The 21,859-nt window shown below is 47.3% G+C and overlaps 1 protein-coding gene across 1 annotated transcript in view; it reads right to left on the bottom strand.

Moving 5' to 3' along the window:
• Window positions 1-8,396: 8,396 nt before the first annotated feature.
• Window positions 8,397-21,859, bottom strand: part of RALGAPA2 (Ral GTPase activating protein, alpha subunit 2 (catalytic)) — a 235,075-nt gene continuing 221,612 nt past the window's right edge. Inside the window, exons 39-40 of the mRNA XM_015406000.1 lie at window positions 21,239-21,360; window positions 8,397-8,436 (exon numbers count right to left, since the gene is read on the bottom strand). Coding sequence (XP_015261486.1) covers window positions 8,432-8,436; window positions 21,239-21,360 — 127 coding nt within the window. The 3' untranslated portion in view covers window positions 8,397-8,431. The remainder of the gene's footprint in view (window positions 8,437-21,238; window positions 21,361-21,859) is intronic.

Below are 21,859 nucleotides of genomic sequence, written 5' to 3'. Positions count from 1 at the left end.
AGAAAGCAACAACTAGTGCCTATATTAGTAATAGACGGTGGCTGCAGGCACGGTGTAGCTATCAAGACAATACAGTGTCCTGCAGTGGCCTTCAGCTGTTCCTGATCAGGAACCCACAAAGCGGGGACGATCCTGAGCTGCAAAACGGTGATAGGGAGTCGTGACATCAGAAGCGCATGCCGGAAAGAAAGGGGGGCCACAGTTATGACTTGTCCAACGTCACAGCCAAAGCTGTGGGCAACAGATAGAGACAGAGACAGGAAAGGCAAGTCAAGCAGCAAGAGGTGTTCTGGAAGGAAGGACGAGCCACGGGCGAGAGCCACGGAGGACTCCTCTCCGCCACGGAGCTTGTTGCTGCTCCCGTACAAAAAGGGCGGGGGATGAATCCAACTCGTCTTCTGCAACATGGAGCTCTTTCTCCCTGTCTCCCCCTCTGTGGGCACATGGCTAGGATTAGCTAGCCCAGCCCTCCATGCACAAGAGGGGAAGGAAAAAAGGCCACTCCAAAAAATAGATGGTTTGTTTGTAAAGGCTTAGTCTCACACACTGAATAAATTACAGCACTCTCTCAGCTGACGAGTATGGGGATTTAACGGCCTGCTATTTTCCCGGGAAGGACAAGTGCCACGTGTAATAGGCCCTGGACAATAGTCCCATAATGTGGTGGCGCCGTGCTGCATTTGGCCGCGGGGAACATGCGTTCCACCTATAAGAGGATCACTGTTTCCCCATAATGTCTAACACCGTGGACACGGAGGATGTTTTCACTGGCAAAGGGCTCTTTGCTCGTGCCACTCTTTGTGACAACGATACTCGTGGGTAGATACGTGGGTCAGAAGGGCTCCGAACGAGTCGCTCGGAACAGAGCCCTTCCCAGTCAGTGGACCTGGTGTTTGCTCAGGTGTGAAGCAACTTGCTGGCCGCAGCTTCTTTTCAGATGACGGCCACTCATTGCTCTCCCTACCAGGGAGCCTCCTAATAAGCACCCAGAGCGAACTGAGTGCTGCCAGATACCACAGGGAAGATGAGTAGGTGCCGCTGTCCCGACCATACTCTCCTGGGCGTTGGCAGAAACCGGCCAGAATTCCCCTTTCGGTTCAACCATTAAAGATTCAGCCACACTAGTTTCATACAGGGGTCATTTCCTGCAGGAGCGCACAGGAGCGGAGCTCCGGCAGTAAAGAGCCCAGGGGGCGGGCACATCCAACAAGCCCCGCCCCCTGCTCCCAGCAGTCCTCAGTCAGTGCAAGAAGCAGCCAGGTAAGCTCCAGAGCCCCCCCCTGACCCCCCGGCCCCAAACAGTCCAGTGGCACCTTTAAGACCAAGTTTTATTCAGGTACAAGTTCTCCCTCCTCTGCGAGGACAGATCTGCACGTCCCCCCCCCCCCATAGCCAACAACACAAAAAAACCCCCTGGGGCCCGAGAGGTGGGTGTTGCCTTCTGACACACTTCCGGTGATGTCAGGGGGTGTGGCATATGCAAATGAGCTATGCTAATGAGCTCCTCCACCTCTTTGTCTACAAAATGACCCCTGATTGGAGCCATTTTATCTAATCGACAGCCAATGCCACACATTAAATTACTGTTCCTTGCGGACTTAGCCAAGGAAAGGTAATTTGGCCTCGGCAGAGACAGCTACTTAGTTGTCAGCAGCACTGTAAATGTAAGACAGACCGATCAGTCGAAACAATATTGCCAAGGTCTTCCTTCACATCCAATCCTGAGCCAGTGCTAGAAATTGCCACTGATCTGACTCCACTGGAATCAGGTTTTGAATGCAATTCTGACTGACAAGCAGTGGACCCGCAAAGACTTGCAGGGGGGATAACATCTCATTTCCCTCTCCTCCACTATCTCCTCTTTCGTCCCCTCCCCGACAGGCCCTATAGCCTCTCCTGTTTCCTGCTTCCTCTCTCCTCCCCACCCACCAGCTAAACTTCATTTCTCTTCTCCCCAGGGCTTTTTTGGTAGAAAAAGCCCAGCAGGAACACATTAGCATCATAGGCCACACCCAACAGCAGAAACTCATTAGCCTATTAGGCCACACCCCTGATAGCAAATCATATCAACATATTTGGCCACACACCCATGTTGCCAGAAGTGTGGTCATCCAGCCACACCCACCTTTTGCTTCTTATTCTGTTTACCTTGTCAAAACCCAGGGCTTTTTTTGGAGCAGGAACTCCTTTGCATGTTAGGCCACACACCCCTAACTGTAACCAATCCTAATGAGTTTCTGCTGTTGGGTGTGGCCTGTTATGTTAATGAGTTCCTGCTGGGCGTGGCCAACTTGGGAGCCAGCTGGAACTCCATTCCTGTGCGTTCCTGCCCAAAAACAGCCCTGCTTCTCCCTTCCCAACAGCCACTCTCTGGGAAAACTATGTGGCTGTCAAGTTGGGACTGGTTGCATGGTGGGGAACCTGCAAAGCCCTGTGGAGGCACTTCACTTTCTCTTGTATTGTTTTTTCTTTTTTTCCCCCCCCCCCCCCCCGGACCGGACGTTCTCCTTTCCTTCCTCCTGGCAACCCCCATAACCTCATGTTTCTGAACTTTCTTCTCACCCCCCCCTTTCAGCTATATTTATTTACTTAATTTATACCCCACCTTTCTCCGCTGTGGGGACCCAAAGCAGCTGACATCACTCTCCTCTTCTCCATCTTATTCTCACAACAACCCTGTGAGTAGGTTGGTCAGATAATGTGCACTGGCCCAAAATCACCCAGTGATCTTCCACAGCAGAATGATGACTTGAACCTCAGTCTCCCAGATCCTAGTTTGAAACTCTAATCACTAAGTCATACTGGCTTTCATGGGGTGGCTGCTGCTGAACAGTAGCAAGCAGCCAGTTATGAGTGAGTCATGCAAGTCACTTGGTAGCAAGTCACTAACTAGTTGATGCTGGACCTGGCTCCAATGAGTCCTCCCTCAAGGGCTAAAACAGCCCTGGAAGGGCCCTGCCCCTCCTCCTGTCTTTTACTGACAGAAACCAAGGCTTGAAGGTGGGCAATACTATTGTGGTTCCCTATCAATGGCCACTGAGGGCATTCATTTCTTTAAGCTAGAGAACCTGATTCTATTATTTGGGAGGGTTAGCTCCCAATGCATTTTTTAAGTTAAAGTTTTTATTGTTCATAATTCAGAATCACACAAAAATATAAACTTGTTACAAATAAGGGAAAGATAAAAATGCAGATTATCAAATTCACAATAAACAAAACATATTTTAAAAAACTGCTACAATGCATCAAAAGTATAATTAGCTAAGTAAAAATATTCTATGCTACCTCATGGATGTTGACAAAATCAGAAATTCTTTATATAATTTGTCTGGAGGGAGGATATCATTAGAGGTTAGAAACGCCTTTACTGAAAACCATGTTCCAACCAATGCTCCCTCTGCTGTGGAGTCTTGTGAGCAAAAATTCTACTTTGTGAGCTACTGGCATTAAAGCTGTGAGCAAGCAATTCGGCTACTGCGTAAGTTAGTTTGCTCTGGAGCCATCCTTTATGAGCTAAGACAATAATGTGTGAGCTAGAGGCTAAAATACTGTGAGCTAGTTCACACTAACTCAGCTTAGAGAGAACACTGGTTCCAACATAGTTTGTTAAACTATCTACTGTATCTGAAGTGTTTATACAAGCATTCAGGGGTCTTTTGGGGCTGCAGGAGTCCGCACAAATGGTGGCAGCAGCAAGCCCTGCCCCTAGCTCCCCACGCCAAAAGCGCTGTGGCTCGGGGGAGGCCAGAGAGCCCCCCCGCGGGGTCCCCCAGGCCAGCCCAGTAGTGCTGCGGCTTGGGGGACGCCCAGAGAACCCCACCACCGGCTTCCCTGGCCCCCGCTGAGGCGGTAAGTAAGGGATCTGCAGGGGTGGCAGGGGCTTGATGGGTGGTGGTGGGAGAGCCTCCCTCCCTCCCTCCCTCTCTTTGCTATCTTTCCCTCCTTTCCTTTCTCTCCCTTCCTCTTTCCTCCTTTTCTTTCTTTCTTTCTTTCTTTTTCTTTCTTTCTTTCTTTCCTCCTTTCCCTCCTTCTTCCTTTCTCTCTCTTTCTTTCCCTCCTTCTTTCCTTCTCTTTCTTTCCCTCTTTCCTTCCTTCTTTTCTTCTCTCTACTCTCTCTCTTTCCTCCTTCTGTGGCCCAACTCTAGTGAGAAGGGGTTTAAACTTTGAACCCCTTCTCTCTTCGCTCCCCCCCCAGGCCAGCTGGGGAAGGGAAGGGGAGGCTTTTGAAGATGCCTCCCCCCCCTTTGCTTCCCCTTCTGACATCACTTCCCGTGATGTCATGGGGCATGACATATGCTAATAGCCTAGTAGCTCATTAGCATACCATATGCTTATGAGCTCCTGCAGCTCTTTTTCTACGAAAAGACCCCTGCTAGCATTTATCTTGGCCATAATAATTTGTTCTCAAATTTTTGAATACCACAGATCCAAAGGAGGAGCTAAGTTGTCCTTCCACTTGGATGCGATGGCCAATTTATTTGCCACAGCAAGCAATATTACTACCAAATCTCTTTCAGCTTTCCAGAGCGAGGGATCTGTCCAAAGGTTTAACAGCATGGCATCTGGGGAGAAGGGAACTTCATATCCTGTCATTAATTTGACTTGATCAACCACATTTGTCCAGAACTTATTAAAATGAACACTACTCCACCAACAATGGAGGTAAGAACCAATACAACCACACTTCTTCCAACAGAGTGGATTGGTATAATTATCAATAGTTATGTTTTCTAGGTGTACAGTATCATCTAGTAATAGGCTTGAAAGATTGATACTTTATATTTATGATGTTAGTTGTACACATATAAGATGTCCAGATTGATTCCCGTTCTTCTGCAGTCTCTAACATTTGACAATCCTCTCGCCACTTCCTTTTCAAGTGTAGTATTTCCCCCCAGTAAATTCTATTAGATTTTTACAGATTTTGGAAATGAGGCCTTAAGAGTGCTGATTCCTTCCCTTAATAAGCATTTCAAACTCTGTAAGTTCTCGCCGAAGCGATCTGAATATAATTGGATCAGTGAAGAGACTTTTTACTTGAAGATACTGAAGCCAGTGTGTGGAAAAGCCTAATTTCTTTTTGAGAGGCTCTTTCCCCAAAAGGAGATGCTTGTCTGTCAAGTCTATTAAGCGAGTTAATCCTGCCTTTGCCCATTTTTGGTACTGACTTTGTCCTTCTCCTGAGGGGAACCAAATTTGATTTAGGTATGTGGACATTAGAGAGGTGTTGGGTGCTAGTTTCCCTCTGTGTCCGTCCCACAAATTTTAAAGCCATTTCTAAGAATTTGTTGTTTTTAATAAACGATGATCACATGTGAGGTTTGGTCCAAATCATTTCCTGAAGCGATTCCCAATGCATTTTTAAATAATAAGATTTCAATTTTTTTCTGCAAACCTAGGCTGTTTTTTAAAGATTTGTAGAAAGATCTGTCCTATCCATCCACAGCTCCAATGTCTAGATCTGGCCATATATACTAAGTTTAAATGCACCGGATTCAAATTGCTCCTGAAAAGCAACTCACACAAAGTCCATCAGGAAACTATGCCAGAGTAATTTAGAAAGTTCTGCACTGCAGTCCCCTAAGCAGTGTCACATCCTCTTAAGTGAGGGGTGCCATCCCCACAATGGGGGTGGGTTCCCTCGATTTTGGGGCCCCCAAACTACCAACAGCCACCTGGATGGTGAGGGGAGCCCCCCTGAAGAACCCTCATTACACCCTCATTACATCACGATGACATTACCCGGGGGGTTGATGTCATTGTGCTGGGCATGTTGCACAGGGGACACTCTAGCATTTGGGTTAAAACTCTATGGTGACCATAGAGTCTTTTTTGCCCAAATGCTAGAGTGTCCCCTGCACGACTGCACCTCCAAGTGACATCACTGCCGTGTGTGCATCCCGGGACTGGACAGGAGCATCCCTGCCGGCAGCCAGGTAAGACCTGGCCACCCTATCTCAAGTCCACCAAAATCAGTGGTCTTTGAAGGGTGTAACTCCGTTTAGGACTGCTCTGTTAAGATCTCACGGAAAATAATGGTTTTACTTAATTGCTCACTTAGGAATCTAGTGAGTAAGTGGGGATTCAGACTGTTTACTTCTCAGTGCTGAGTGAACTGTAAATGTAAATGTAAAGCAAGCCAGCAAACGAGGGGATGACTGTGTGTGAAATATGTAGCGCTTTGATTGAACTGTTAAGGTGCCACACTTTCCCTTGGGAGAAACAAAGGGAGGGTGCTGCTGTGTCTTACATTCCTGCAGCTGAGAAGACTGACAGATGGCCCCAAGAACGCCATTTCCCCCAAATGGGCAAGCTCAAGCAACACGGCCCATGCAAGCCCCTCCCCCCCCACAAGAGCACTCCTGCTGCAAAAAACCCCCGCAGTGCAAACAAGCAAGCCAACGGCAGCCACACCTCGCCCTTTGTCATGGCACATTCCAGTGGGCCTTTCAGGACTGCGCATTCCATCTAGTGGGCCTTTCAAGACTGCACATTCCATCAGTCAAAACTTTCCCCTGCCAAGGGCTTAACTGCAAAGCCTGCCTCCCTGGCTCCCTCTGAACGGGTCTTGATTGATGGGGAGGCAACAGCTGCAGGAGGAGGAAAATAGAGCTGCAGAAGAGAGAGGTCTGGGGCAAATATCCCAAGAGCCCCCTGGCGCTGGCAAGCCCCCTGGCGCTGATCCAACTGGCCTGGAGGTTCATCTTGCCACAGGAGTGTCCCCGGGCCCTGGCTCTACCACCTTTGCCGCCTGCGTCCTGGCCTTCGCCTGTACCCGCGGCACGACAAAGTGATTAAACCGAGCTGGTGTGTAGGGGGATCATATGGTCACCTACGGCTTGTGATAAATAATTTGCTCCCGTTCTCCTAATAATGTTCCAGCGGTTTTGACTGTATTTAACCGTTTGAACTAAAAACATGCATTTAGGCTTCTGCTTATATATTATGATTGGTCTTAATTGTATTTTAGGAGTCGTCTGTAAGCCGCCCTGAGCGGCTTATAATAATATAATATAATATAACTACATAATTATAATAATATAATCATACTCCTGTCCATCGTAAAGCATGGGCATTGGGCAATGTGCATTGCCAGCTCCAATAAAGAGCATATGAATGCACCAGAGCCAGTGCAAGGGCCCGCACAGTCCAGTATGAAACAGGTGATTTTTACGCCTGTCAGTCTGCTCTTAAAGAACACTTTGGCTGGCAGGTGGTTCACAACATGTCTTCTCTCTTAGGATAAGAAAACCTACTTATGACCAGGAAGGAACTTCCACCAATTTTCAAAGGAACCATTTCGCAGGAATGAATTTACAGCCAGAGTAGAAAGTAGAAAGGGGGTAGAAAGCCTATTACTAATGAGTGCAGACTAGCTGTTGAAACACAATGCCCTTTTTAAGGATATCCATTAACCACGAAGGCTAACTAAAAGACAATCTAACCCTAAACATCGACAAGGCAGGGGGAATTTTCGGCCAAAGTAAGGGCACAACAGAGAATCATCCTTCCACCTGACGAGCTAGCCGCTTGACAGGTCAATTCTTTAGGCCTCCTTGGTTCCATTTTGCTGGGAGGCGGCCCTGTAAGAGTTAATTTGGTGCCTCGGCAACCCATCCAGTCATGGATCCTGACCTTGGCTCTGCTGCTGGGCAGCTTCCTTCCTTCCTTCCTTCGCAGCCCCGCTCTGGAAATTACCCAAACAAGCAGAACCGAGCAGACTGCAAAGGTCACACCTGGCGTGTGGCCAGCCTGCTCTCCGGGCTCTGAAACGATACCGCCAATTGCCAGGTCCAGGGCAGCCTGTGTTTCCCCCCTCTTTTGTTCCTTTCTTCCTCCCCCAGCTGTTCCATTCATGGGTCCCAGCGCAGCAATCTGCCCTCCCCAGGAAAAGAGCCCCTTATTAAGCCGAGGGGGATGCAGAGGGCCAGCGTGGCACGTGCGGCTCCTTATCAGCACCGTCTCAAGATCCTTATTCCGGAGGGTGCTTAGGCGGTGAGGACGACAACACACACAAAAAGTAAAGCGGCCTTAAAGCCCATTGGCTCCCCTGCAGCAATTCAAACAGAAGTGCAAAGCAACAAAGACGTCTTTTCCGCTGCTGCGGTGGCAGGTGTTGGTGTCAGGTTCCGCCTGGAGCAAACAGGAGCAGAAGGGGGGTGGGGGGGTGGGATGCTTTCCTGTGAAGTTTAGACATGCAAAGGCAAAGAGGTGCCAGCAGCTTTTTAGAGCTCGCAAGGCAGGCATAGCGAGGGGCCACTTCTGTCGGTGCAGCACCAGGCCCCAGAGGAAGAGAGCAGCCCGGATAAGCGAGCGCCGTTCCAGCGGTCATGCAAGTGACAGGAGGGGTATGGTTAGTAAATGCAGCACGGCATGCCGTGTGAACAGCCTCTTACCTTTCTCAATTACTGTAATGAGACCTTTACATACTTTAATCTAAAGAGAAAGAACACAAAATCATGTAAATGTGGGGAACCACGCACCTGCTGCTCTAATGACAGCCTTGTACACATTGCTTACACAGAGTTATTATACCGGGGGTGGGTGGGGAGAGGATACACACACACAAGTTGCGCGAGTTAATGTGAAACGATACCTCCAGTGCCTATCATTTGGTAATAGAACTAATGAACGTCAGCACCATTACCAAGTGAGATGTCGGCGGCCAATTACTCCCCCCCTCCCCACAGAGACACACATGGCCGGCTGAAAAACAAGAAGCGGAAAACCAAGATGGGGGGGGGGAGTTCTCTTCCTCGCGACCCATGTACAGTATGGCCTGCAAATCCCCATAAGTACTACTGCAAAAATTACATCACACCGAGAAACTCCGCCCTTCCCTCTTAACTTCATGGCCTCCATCCACACAATGATCTTCAACTGTGTGGTCTATGTTTTTTTATAAACTGAGAATGACACACACAACAAAGGTTTTAATGATATTTTGGTAGGCTCCTTCAAGAGCCTTCCGGCTAAGAGCACGGCCTAGAAATAATTTAAATAAAGAAACCACACACCAAATACATTAGATTTACACCCTGTTCTTACACAAGAGCTCCCAGCGGTCTCCCCCAATGATTGCAGAAAACAGTTAAGTAAAACTACAGTGGCCTGAGGTCACACACCAGGGAGGACTGGCCTTTTAACCTTGGCCACTTGCAGTAGAGTTCCCAACCTCCAGGTGGGGGCTGGAGACCTTACAGAATCACAGCTCATCTCCAGGCGACATGGGCCGCATATTTATTTACTTAAAACATTTATTCCAGTTCTCCTGGAGGAAACAGCTGCTTTAGGCGTAATCTTCGTGGGGGCGGCGGGGCTTCAGCCCCCGCCGAAATTTTCAGGAAGGTGCTCAGCCTCCCCCGGGAGCCACCCTTGCTCCTAGCAAAGCAATGCCTCTGGCCCAGCCCCAGCCCCCCCCCCGGGAAATTGGAAAGTCTACACCTTTCCACCCTAAACCTCACCCTCCCAGGCTCCGCCCTCAAATCACCAGATTGGCAGGGGCGGCTCGAGGTGTTTCTGCGCACTAGGCGAGGCTGCCTTGTGGCACAGATGCCAACCTCCCGGTGGGGCCTGCAGACTTGGTGACCTCTGGAGTCAGCCACCCTTTTGCTGCCGCCACCACTGCCTCTCCCCCCGCCCCCGCCGCCACCAAAGGGGGGGAGGAGAGGGGGAGGCACAGCTTGGTGCCCCATCCAGGGCCCGGCGCTCTAGGCGAATGCCTAGTTCGCCTAGTGGGTGAGCCGGCCCTGCAGATTGGTTCCGAACCTGGAGTTGGTACCCCTACGGGACCTGCAGCAATGACTGTAGGGGAAATAACACATGGGATTTTAGGTCTTCACTTGGGTGCAGTTTCAGAAAGACGGCAAAAAAAGTCCTGAATGTTCCTACCAACACTCCCCTCTAAGCCGCGGAGTCTTGTGAGCAAAAATTCTTCTCGATGAACTGCTGGCATTAAAGTTGTGAGCGAGCGATTTGGTTACTGTGTACATTAATTTGCTCTGGAGCCATCCTTCCGGAGCTAAGACCAAAAAAAGTGTGAGCCAGAGGCTAAAATACTGTGAGCTAGCTCACACTAACTCAGCTTAGAGGGAGCAGTGGCCTACATACACAGGTACTACGTCGGGGCAGCTGTGATTTAGTCACCCATTTAGTGCCTTTAAAGATAAAAAAATGTTGGTGAGATGCTGGTTAAGTGGCAGATTCTGGTTGACATGACTGTATTCAGGATCCCCATTAATGCAGCAAACAAACAAAGGGACAAAGCAATCACGTTGGTGAGTCGTAAGATGCAGAGGTCCCAAAAAAGTCATATATCGCTTTTGTTCTGGATATCGATTCCCAGGCGATAAAACCCTTTTGTTCGCCAAACAGAAGAGAGACGCAACTGCCCGGCCGCAGATGACGGCCATTTTTTCCTCTTAAAACAGATCAATGCGTAAAAATGCATAAGACAGCCCATAATTGTTTTTGTAACCTTTCTTTTGATATATGTTACATAACTGGAAGCAGTATTAAAAAATCTTCAGGTGGGTCGCCGTGTTGGTCTGAAGCAACAGAACAAAGACTGAATCCAGTGGCACCTTTAAGACTGCTTTTAACCTAAGGAACATTTTATTGGGAACATTTGGCTGTACAATCTCAGAAGAATATAGTTGACCAGAGAGAAGTACTACTGGACATGTGATTGCACTGGAGGCTTCATTTGTATTTTTGTATTTCTTTTCTTTGCCCAGTGGTTAAACTTTGGAACAATTGGTTTCTGGTCTTTATTCCATATATGTATGATTGTATGTATTTTTGCATATCAGCCAAAATGTTCTGTCTGTATTAGACCTCTGAGGAAGGCCTGCAAAGGCCAAAACGCGTTAGGTCTATCTTATTAGCCCTTGTATGTTTTTATATTTGTATATGAGGTAGGAATGGGCCCTTGTTTGTTATTTTAATTTATGTTGAATAAATACATGTCTATTTTTGTATGTTTCATAATTAGATTTTTAGAGTTGGCCCTCTTCTATTCTTGACTAACCTTTTTAGGTTCTGGCCTTTAAGACCAACAGAGTTTAATTCTGGGCATAAGCTTTCGTTTGCATGCACACTTCAGTGTGCATGCAAACAAAAGCTTATACGCAGAATTAAACTCTGTTGGTCTTAAAGGTGCCACTGGAGTCAAATTTTGTTTCAAAAAAATCTTGTTTGTGCCAGAAAGGAAACAAAAACCCACACAATTATCCTTGAAAGGGTGTGTGTGTGCAGCTAATATTATACTTGTAGCCATGTCTTTTCATTTTCCCATCCTCTGCCCTTCCGTTTGTACCCATATATTTTTATTTATTTATTTTTTTTTTCACATTTGTCTCCCGCCCTCCCCAGTGGGCTCAGGGCGGCTAACAGAGGCAAGGTCATTAGCCTTGCCATAGATAAGGTAAAGGTAAAGGTTCCCTTGCTCGAAAGCCAGTCGAATCCGACTCTAGGGTTGCGGTGCTCCTCTCCGTTTCAAAGCCGAAGAGCCAGCGTTGTCCGAAGACGTTTCCATGGTCATGTGGCCGGCATGACTAAACACCAAGGCGCACGGAACGCTGTTACCTTCCCACCGAAGGGGTACCTATTTATCTACTTGCAATTTCTTGCTTTCGAACTGCTAGGTTGGCAGGAGCTGGAACTAGAGACAGGAGCTCACCCCATCTTGCGGCACCCGGGTCTTGAACTGCTGAACTACTGACCTTCCACAGCCTGCAGTACAGCGTCTTAACCACTTGAGCCACCGCAGCTCCACTTGCCATAGATAAAAACATATAAAACATAATAAAAACATCCAACACTAAAACCACAGTACTCTATCCAATTACTAGTATCCTAGATCCAAGGTGGTATCACCGCAGTTCCAGATGGTGCTCCCATGGTGTGTCTGTCTAGTGGCGACGGCTTATCAGATCTTCTGTAATTTCTAGGTTCTTCCTCAGGCCTCATTGATGCATCCATTAAGATGTCTTGACAGTGATGGTATAGTAGGGCGGTGGCTCCTACTCAAAAGCCTGGCGGAAGAGATCTGTTTTGCAGGCCCTGCGGAACTGCTCAAGGTCCCGCAGGGCCCGGATCTTCCCTGGGAGCTCGTTCCACCAGGTAGGAGCCGCCACTGAAAAAGCCCTGGCCCTGGTCACAGCTAGTTTGGTATCCTTGGGGCCCGGGATGACCAATAAGTTTTGGGCCCCTGACCATAGTGCTCTTGGGGGAACATATGGGGCAAGGCGGTCCCTCAAGTAGGCTGGGCCCTGGCCATATAGGGCTTTATAGGTAATAACCAGCACTTTGAAGCGGATCCGGTACGCTATCGTTTGTACCCATATATGTGTCGCTTCAGGAATAAGACAAAGCGGGTGCTGGTCCAAAAAGCTTACGGCCATGATAACTTGGTTATTAAGGTACCACAAGACACTTGGCTACCCTTCTGTGGCCCTTTGGCTTAGTTTTCCGATGAGGAATATTCCCTCCTCTTCTGTGCCGCTGCTGCTTAATCCTTTAGAGAAGTCACAATTCTGTTGGTATCAGTCTGTTGCCATAGAAATGAAGGCGATCATACACATCCACCTTTAAGGGCCCAGAAGAGAGATGGCTAAGAAGGGATAAGTGTGAGTGTTGTGTGTGTGATGCCATCTGGTTTAATGGTCCTATAGAATCCATTCAAATGGGGGGGGGGAATAGGTTTGTTTTCCAGCTGTTCTGGTGAAAATATATCCTTCGGTATAACTCTCATACACTACCTGGAGAGACTGGTTATGTGTTTGCAGAAGACTTGTGTGCCAGCAACTGACACAGGCTACTGTGAAGAAGAGGAAGAAGAAGAAGAAGAAGAAGAAGAAGAAGAAGAGATTGGATTTATATCCCACCCTTCACTTGGAGTCTCACAGCAGCTTACAAACTCCTTTCCCTTCCCCTCCCCACAACAGACACCCTGTGAGGTGGGTGGGGCTGAGAGAACTCTGACAGAAACTGCTCTTTCAGGAACAGCTGTGCCAGAGCTTGTGACTGACCCAGGGTCACATCAGCATGTGCAAGTGGAGGAGTGGGGAATCAAACCCGGTTCTCCCAGATTAGAGTCCGCGCACTTAACCACTACACCAAACTGGCTCTCAAACTGTAAGAAGAGGAGGAGGAGGAGGAGATTGGTTTACAAACTCCTTTCCTTTCCCCTCCCCACAACAGACACCCTGTGAGGTAGGCGGGGCTGAGAGAGCTCTTTCGAGGACTGCTCTTGAGAGAACAGCTCTGACAGAACTGTGGCTTGCCCAAGGTCATCCAGCAGCTGTGAGTGGAGTAGTGGGGAATCAAACCCAGTTCTCCCAGATTAGAGTCCACGGACTTAACCACTACACCAAACTGGCTTTGTTGAAAAGCTGAGGTAGCCTTCATTTGGGAGGGTTTGCTTTAGTAAGGCATCCAAACTGCTGCAGAGTTTCTTGTTGTTTTTAACCATCCATACAATGCTGTCCCCTGATCTTCCACTACCTGGTTTCTCTTTGCTTTGCCCTCATCCTTCCCAAACCTACTTTGATATAATCTTTTGGGAAAGACCCTGGTCAAAGCTTATTTGCACGCTGTGGACAAGACGGTGTTCATTTTCGCAAGTCCTCTCCACATCAGTGTCATCTTCCTTGCCTGGAGAGTTTCTCCAGTCTTTTAAAAAAATGATAATTGACATATCACTGCAGCTTTAAGCTGGAGTTTTCTTAAAAGACCCCCCCCCCAAAGCCCTCCAGTGGAATGGGAGGGGGAAATGGGAATGGCAGGAGGGGGCCAACTGCGATGCAGGCTCTCTGTTGCTTCTGCAAACGCTTTTGTGGTGAGGATGACGGCTTGTGGAGCACTCTGGTGGCACAGAAGCAATTTGAGGCCGGAACGACAAAGGGGTCACAGCAACCATATTGGCTTGGGGTAGTAACCCAAGAACAGCCGGATGATTCTGTAAAGGTCACTTATCCGCAATGCTCCCTCTAAGCGCTGGAGTCTTGTGAGCAAAAATTCTATTGGGTGAGCTACCGGCATTAAAGTTGTGAGTGAGCGACTTGGCTGCTGCATAAATTAGTTTTGTTTTGGAGTCATCCTTCCTGAGCGGAGACGAAAATCTGTGAGCCGGAGGGTAACAAACTGTGAGCTAGCTCACACTAACTCCGCTCAGAGGGAACACTGCTTATCAGGTTCGTAGTGCTTGATATGAATCCAGCAGCACCTACAAGATTTTCAGGGTAGGAGCTTGCGAGAATCAGAGTGGTATTAAAACAGGTCTTGATCGCCAGTCCAGTGAGCTGTTCACAGTACACCACAATGACAGTGATTGCTTAGGAAGACAGTACAGATTATTCCAGTTGGTGTTGCTGTATCTAAAGACAGCCCATAGTATCTGGTGGTGGTGGGGCTAGTATTTTGTTTGGCCATAGGTCCAAAGTTATCCATCCCATGCTCAAAAACAGATCCTGATGGAGAGCCAACATTTTGGCACATACACCCCTCCTCCCGATTGCACCATGTCATAAACTGCACATATTAAAGAGTATTTAGACGGCTAATAATGAGAACATTTTTTAAAAAAATCAAGAATCTAACTTTGTACATACACTATACTTTCGATTTCTTATACCGCTCTAATCCCGAAGGTTCTCTGAGCGGTTTACATTGCAAATTACCAATTCTAACTAGGGCCACATAGTATTGGGGGAAGGTGAATACTTATCAGGTACCCTTGCCGGTTCTTGGTCGATCTCCCAGCGGATCTCCTCTCCTTTGATTCTGCACAGTAGGTGTCTTTGTTTTTGGCTTGGCTCCGCAGCGGCTCCTTCCGGGCAGTTCCGTTGCTCTGCGACTGTGCGACGGCCCCCTTTCCTCGGCCTCTGTCCTGATAGGCTCTGGGCGAGCTGTGCCGTCGCTTCATCACGTCTCCGGGCCAGTCCCCTCCTTGGAGCGCTCGCTGCTCGATGTTAGATACGCCACCATTCTTCGCTGAATCGCCGGATCGCCGTCGCCGACACCATTGCTCTCTCCATCGCCACTCCACCGGAAGGCGGGTGCCCCCCTGCACCTAGGCAGGTACTCGCAAGCTTTCAAACCGCTGGGTAGGCAGAAGCTGGGACAAGGGCCGGGAGCTCACCCCGGCCACGGTGGGACTCAAACAGCCTTGTGGCTGTTCGTAGATAGATTACCTGCAGGCATAGATTACCTGCCTGCGCCACCGCTCCCTATGGCTTAGACTCTGCCTAGAATTTCTGAAAGGCTTTAGTTGACTCTGCCCTCCTGTGGCAGACCCCCCCCCCCAACAGCTCCTAGGGGACAGTGGACCCCCAGGAATTTTTTGTGGGGGCAGAGGTCTCATGTGAGAGGAGGGAACTGGTGAAAATTCTCCCCCTCCTTGAGCCCATGAAAATTCCAGGTGGGATTCAAGGCTATGCATTCTAGTACAATATAATTTTCTCCATATAATACCATGTCTGTTGTTATATTCACACAATTAAGTTTCCTGCAGCAAAATCACAAATTAGCAGCTAACTGATCTGCAAACAAGGCAGCCTGTATTACATCTCAAGGAGAAATAACCATGTTGCCTTTATGTTACTCAAGAAAACTTCCTTAGATTTCCATGGATCAGATTGTGCAAAATGAGAAATGAAAAAAGCTCAGTATCCAGTCAGCTGAAACAGCTGCATCGGCTACATTAACATCTGCCTGATGCAGTAAGAATACAGACCAGGAAACAAAACCAACAACCCAACAAGAGTTTAAACAATTAATTCAAAACAAAAATGAAAATTAAGTTCATAATCAGCTCCAGTATTTTAAAAGGCTGTGCAATTGTCTTTGAAGTCTCAAAAGGTAAGGTATATTCAAAACAGGGCTGTTCTTGTCTTTGGCTCATTATTGTCGAACTGAAAGATTTACGATCGCATATGAAGCACAACCTGGAAATAAAATTTAAGATTGCTGTGAATGTGGATGAATGTGCTGCAAATCCTTAGGAGGGGCATCCGTAACAACTCCGTCACTTGACGATGCTATATATTCCATCAAGCTGTGGTGGATTTCATAGTTTGTTAGGTGACAGTGTGAAGGATTTCAGTTTGTAGTTTGCAGTTTGTAGTTTGCACGTATCCATTTCTGTGCAAATTGCGAGAAGTGTTGGACGGACACTTTCCCGAGCCTCCTTTCTTTTCCAATTCATTTGTATGCCCATGAATGACCTCATGGTGAACAGATGCACTTGGCTGTGGCTGTGATTAGCTCAGTCCCCTCCAGGGTCGGGTCTGCCCATTTCGGTTAACCCTTTGAAGGATCCACTCCCTCGAGTATTAAGCCTGTGCTTTCAGATACAGATGGGGAGGCCGCCACAGACGTCAAAAGTTATAATCCAGGGTCAAGAAGATACATCAAGCTTGACGACTAAACACTGGTCCCCTTTTCTGGACCCTTTTGTATGTTTCTTCGACAAAGCAAACACGTCGCTTTTGCCAACCCAATCCTATCGGCATGTGTGAGCGCCTACTACAGCACAAACAGAATTAAAGAAGTATCCTGGTCCTGACAAGCGGAGAAGGGACTCCGCGCAAGGTTGCTACTGAGACGGTGACCATGCATGGCCTGTAATGCAGACTGCTGTCCACAGGGCTTTTTTTGTAGAAAAAGCCCAGCAGGAACTCATTAGCATAATAGGCCGCACCCAACAGCAGAAATTCATTTGCTTATTAGGACACACCCCTGACAGCACAGCTCATTAGCATATTAGGCCACACACCCCATGTTCGCAGAAGTGTGGTCATCCAGACACACTCACCTTTTGCTTCTTATTCTGTTTAGGGCTTTTTTTGTAGCAGGAACTCCTTTGCATGTTAGGCCACACACCCCTAATGTAGCCAGTCCTAATGAGTTTCTGCTGTTGGGTGTGGCCTATTATGCTAATGAGTTCCTGCTGGGTGGGGCCAACTTGGGAGCCAGCCGGAACTCCGTTCCTGTGCGTTCCTGCCCCAAAATAGCCCTGGCTGTCCACTGCTCCAAGACCTCTTGAAGACCCACAGGAGGCCCTGGGCAGGAGGCTTCCACTGGCTCGGCTCCATCTTTTCCCGTCTTTGCCCTGGTTATCATGTCACATACTTCTAATCCTTTTAACCACAGCTAAGCATCTCCTCGCCCTCACCTGGATGGCTCACGTGAGACCAGCCTCATTAGATCCTGGAAGCTAAGCAGGGTCGGCCCTGGCTAGTCCTTGAATGGGAGACGACCAAGGAAGCCTCTGTACATCTCTAGCCTTGAAAACCCCATGGCATCACCTTAAGTCAGTGGCACCCTGATGTCACTTTTCACAACCGAGCATCTCCTAAGCCTGGGCACTGCTCATCTCCATTCCCAAGCCGAAGAGCCAGCGCTGTCCGAAGACGTTTCCGTGGTCATGTGGCCGGCATGACTAAACACCGAGGCGCATGGAACGCTGTTCCCTTCCCACCGAAGTGGTACCTGTTTTTCTACTTGCAATTTCTTGCTTTCGAACTGCTTGGTTGGCAGGAGCTGGGGCCAGAGACGGGAGCTCACTCCGTCACGCGGCACTCGGGTCTCGAACTGGCGAACTACAGACCTTCCGGTCTGCAGCTCAGCGTCTTAACCTCTGAGCCACCGCAGCCCCATAAGCCTAGGTATACAGCTATATAAATAATAATGGCATGCATAGAACAAAATTTGAGTCCAGTGATACCTTTAAGACCAACCAAGTTTAGTTCTGGGTCTAAGCTTTCGTGTTCATGCACACTTCTAAGCAGGGCTATTTTTGGGCAGGAACGCACAGGAACGGAGTTCCGGCTGGCTCCCAAGTTGGCCACACCCAGCAGGAACTCATTAGCATAATAGGCCACACCCAACAGCAGAAACTCATTCGGATTGGCTACAATTAGGGGTGTGTGGCCTAACATGCAAAAAGCCCTGGGTTTTGACAACAAACAAGGTAAAGAGAATAAGAAGCAAAAGGTGGGTGTGGCTGGATGACCACACTTCTGGTAACATGGGGTGTGGCCTAATATGCAAATGAGCTGTGCTGTCAGGGGTGTGGCCTAATATGCTAATGAGTTCCTGCTGGGCTTTTTCTACAAAAAAAGCCCTGCTTCTAAGAATATATACCCAGAATTAAACTTCGTTGGTCTTAAAAGTGCCGCTGGACTTAAACTTTGTTCTGGCATCCTGAGAGCTTTGAAAAGCCAAGCGGGCAAGAGAAAGTGATTGCCCTGTAACCCTGCTGCTTCACAGGAAAGGCAGTCTTGGGACACAGAGAGCTGTTTCAGCTGCATTTACTAAGCACAGAAACCTCAGCACACCAATAGCCATGGAGGGCTACAATACTGAATGCTGGTTGGTTCTCTAATTCTTTAGATTGTAAGTCTGTGAACAGGTCCAGTTTATTTAAAATTTTAAAGCACTTTGTTGTTTTAGATGCTTTATAAATAATAATGACATGATTAGATTAACTGATTAGAACCTCTGGTCGACGCTTTAGGCAACAATTTTGTTAAAAAAAATGGCGATTGTTTTTCCATTGGTACTTCATTTACTGACACATTACTGCAGGCAGTGTTCCCTCTAAGTTGAGTTAGTGTGAGCTAGCTCACAGTTTCTTAGCCTCCAGCTCACACATTTTTGTCTTAGCTCAGGGAGGAGGGCTCCAGGACAAACTAATTTATGCAGTAGCCAAATCACCTGCTCAGAACTTTAATGCCAGTAGCTCACAAGGTAGAATTTTTGCTCACAGGACTCCACAGCTTAGAGGGAACACTGACTGCAGGTATCAGGTGTCGCTTTTACAGGAAGCATTCCATGATCACTCTCATACTGCAGGGCGGGCCTCATCTAATCTGGTGCCTGCCCTGACATCTAAGAAAAGTGTGTTTTCCCCTCCTCAAACAACTGTTTTATTCACTTGCAAATTATGTAGAGTTCATCAGTTTATGAAAATGTGTATGATTCATTGACTCAGATTTTGAAAATCATTTTTTTGGAGTTACATTTAACTGGGCAACTAAAACGTGCCATTTTACTTTGACAACTTGTGTTCAGCTAAACGTGGAAGGCCGCACTTAACTATTCAGTGGCCCCCCGCTGTCCTTGAGTCTAAATACAGCCAAATGAGGGGAGGGTCCGACAGGGACTGAATAACTCTAAAGCTCTAAAACAAACATGGCCCCCAACAGATCTAGGTCATTTATTTGCTGAATGAGGTATTTGGTCCCACTTTACAGGAAACTTCGGGTCAAACCTCGGGATGGCTAAATGGAATTGTGCAAAAACCACAGCTGTGCTCTAGTAAAGGTAAAGGTAAAGGTTCCCTTGCTCGAAAACCAGTCGAATCCGACTCTAGGGTTGCGGTGCTCATCTCCGTTTCAAAGCCGAAGAGCCAGCACTGTCCGAAGACGTTTCCGTGGTCATGTGGCCGGCATGACTAAACACCAAGGCGGACGGAACGCTGTTACCTTCCCACCGAAGTGGTCCCTATTTATCTACTTGCAATTTCTTGCTTTCGAACTGCTAGGCTGGCAGGAGCTGGAACTAGAGACAGGAGCTCACCCTGTCTTGCGGCACCCGGGTCTTGAACCACTGAACTACTGACCTTCCACAGCCTACAGTTCAGTGTCTTAACCACTTGAGCCACCGCAGCTCTAGTATCAATCCTATATTTGGATTTCACTTTTCCAGGGTGGGTAGGGGTGTGTGGCAGGTTCCCACCAGTCTGGGACCTCTCAATCTACTCCAACTATTTCTCATAGTCTTGCTTCCATATACATTGTAATACACAAAGAGCAAAAGCAGGTAATTAAATGAAGACCAGAACAGAACACTTTTCAAAATTCGTAAGTTCCCTCTGTCACTGTTTTCTATTAAGTAGCCAGTTGAATCGCTTAATAAATCCAATATATACAATCTATGCTTTTTATAAAATAGATCATTTTTCACTAACAGCTTTTGGCAGAGTACGTAAAGAATTTAATTCACAGCTGCACCACATTTTAAATAGAGAAAACATTAATCAAAGCTTTGGTTATAAGCTTTTCTGATGTTGTTTAGTATTCCAGTTCAACAAAGATCAATAGAGGCCATTTCTGTCTCTTGACGCCTCTCCAGGAAGCAGAGGTGCGATTATGTAAATAGCACAAGCTCCTCTTTACTTCTGCCAGCTTGCTTATCTCCAAAGCCTTCTGCCTGCTGCTATTGGCGACCAACACAAGTACATGCATATACCTCTTATCTCTAAACAAAGCTCGGAAAGCTCACGGACCTAAGCCAATAATGTTAAACAGTGATGTGTGTCTGATTTTATTTGTAAAGTGATTCATTTCACTAAATTTAATTTGTTATTTTTTTAAAAGCTCACATATAAAGATAGGTTGGTCCATCACAGCAAGAGAAAGGAAACAGATGCACCAAAATGTTCACCGGGATTTGAGATAATCTATCAGACAATCCAACACAGCCTTCCTAATATAATTAGGAAGAGCCGGTTTCTCAAAATGGGCATAAGCAGAGCATAAAGGAATCTTACACGGAGAAATCTGTCGGGCTCGCCTTGTGTTCTCCTTCTAAGAGACACAGCTAGATCTCAAAGATGCATTTTGCAAGCGTTTTCTTTTTAAAACAAGGGGATTTATATGGTTAAAAAACTCTTGCTAACTTTAAAATCCTTGCAACGTGTAGAGTGTCTGCATACAAATCGCCATGTTGACTGCTCGATGAAACACCATCCTTCTATTCCTCCCTCTCCGACCCATGCTAATCCGGAGTCCTACTTTTTGCAGAAACATAATCCCCATTTAGCATTAGCTGCAAGGACCTCTGCTGTGAGGAACTATATATATATTTTTATAGCTATGCGCCGCTTCACAACAGCTTTTGCGAGACGTATTCCCAGCTCAGCAAGAAGCCGGCACTCCTGAATGAACCAGAGCACATTAGTGAGAGAAAGTTCATTAACCTCGCTAGATTCAGGGGTTAACAGGATCGCTGAAGAAAGGAACCGAGTGAACGGCTCTGATGCAAAACAAATTAAAATGAATGTCATCGTTCCTTTTGATATTCATTAGCTAATTCAGAGGGAGAATGCTCTTCTTAGATTTGCAGCCATTTATCAGTGGAAAACAGGTGTACATCTGCTGCTCAAGAGCTTCTCAGTGGTTACTGTTCGGGGGGGGGGGGGGGGGGAGAAGAAAGGCATGCACAGACTCACCACATCCACTGAGAGAGTAACCGGGAGAGGGAGAGAAGACCTGAGCTGCAAAATCCTCAAATGTCATGACTTCTTTGTGATTCTGGATTATTGCTTCAAGATACAGTGCTCTTTCTTCATAACTACAGGAAACAGGTTAAGGAAAATGCATACATGGACGCCATCACAGACACACACACACCCCCAACCACGCAAACATGTGAAGCCCATAGAAGTTATGAAGGGAACACCTCCATTTTCAGAAAGGTACTTGTCATAAAACCAGAGGATTCACAGTTAACGTCTTTCAGGTAGCTTGACATAGGCATTAGGAACCTGAGAACAGCATTTTCCAGTATAAGGGTGGGTTTTTTAAAAGACAACAACGAAAGGCTGCTTTCCACATGGATGTTTCACTCCGCCTTCTCTTCAAAAACAGAGAGCTTTATTGGGAGCATCCACATGATAAGCCTCTAGCCGTGAGGGTTTCCTCTGTTTTGCTCTGATCTTTCCCAAACCTGGTTTGATATGACCTTTCCACAAAGAAGAAGAAGAAGAAGAAGAAGAAGAAGAAGAAGAAGAAGAAGAAGAAGAAGAAGAAGAAGAAGAAGAAGAAGAAGAAGAAGAAGAAGAGGAGGAGGA

Source organism: Gekko japonicus, unplaced genomic scaffold (genome assembly GCF_001447785.1).
Source record: "Gekko japonicus isolate JY-2015 unplaced genomic scaffold, Gekko_japonicus_V1.1 scaffold388, whole genome shotgun sequence".
NCBI classification, from domain to species: domain Eukaryota; kingdom Metazoa; phylum Chordata; class Lepidosauria; order Squamata; family Gekkonidae; genus Gekko; species Gekko japonicus.
This window is presented reverse-complemented; position numbering and strand designations above follow the sequence as displayed.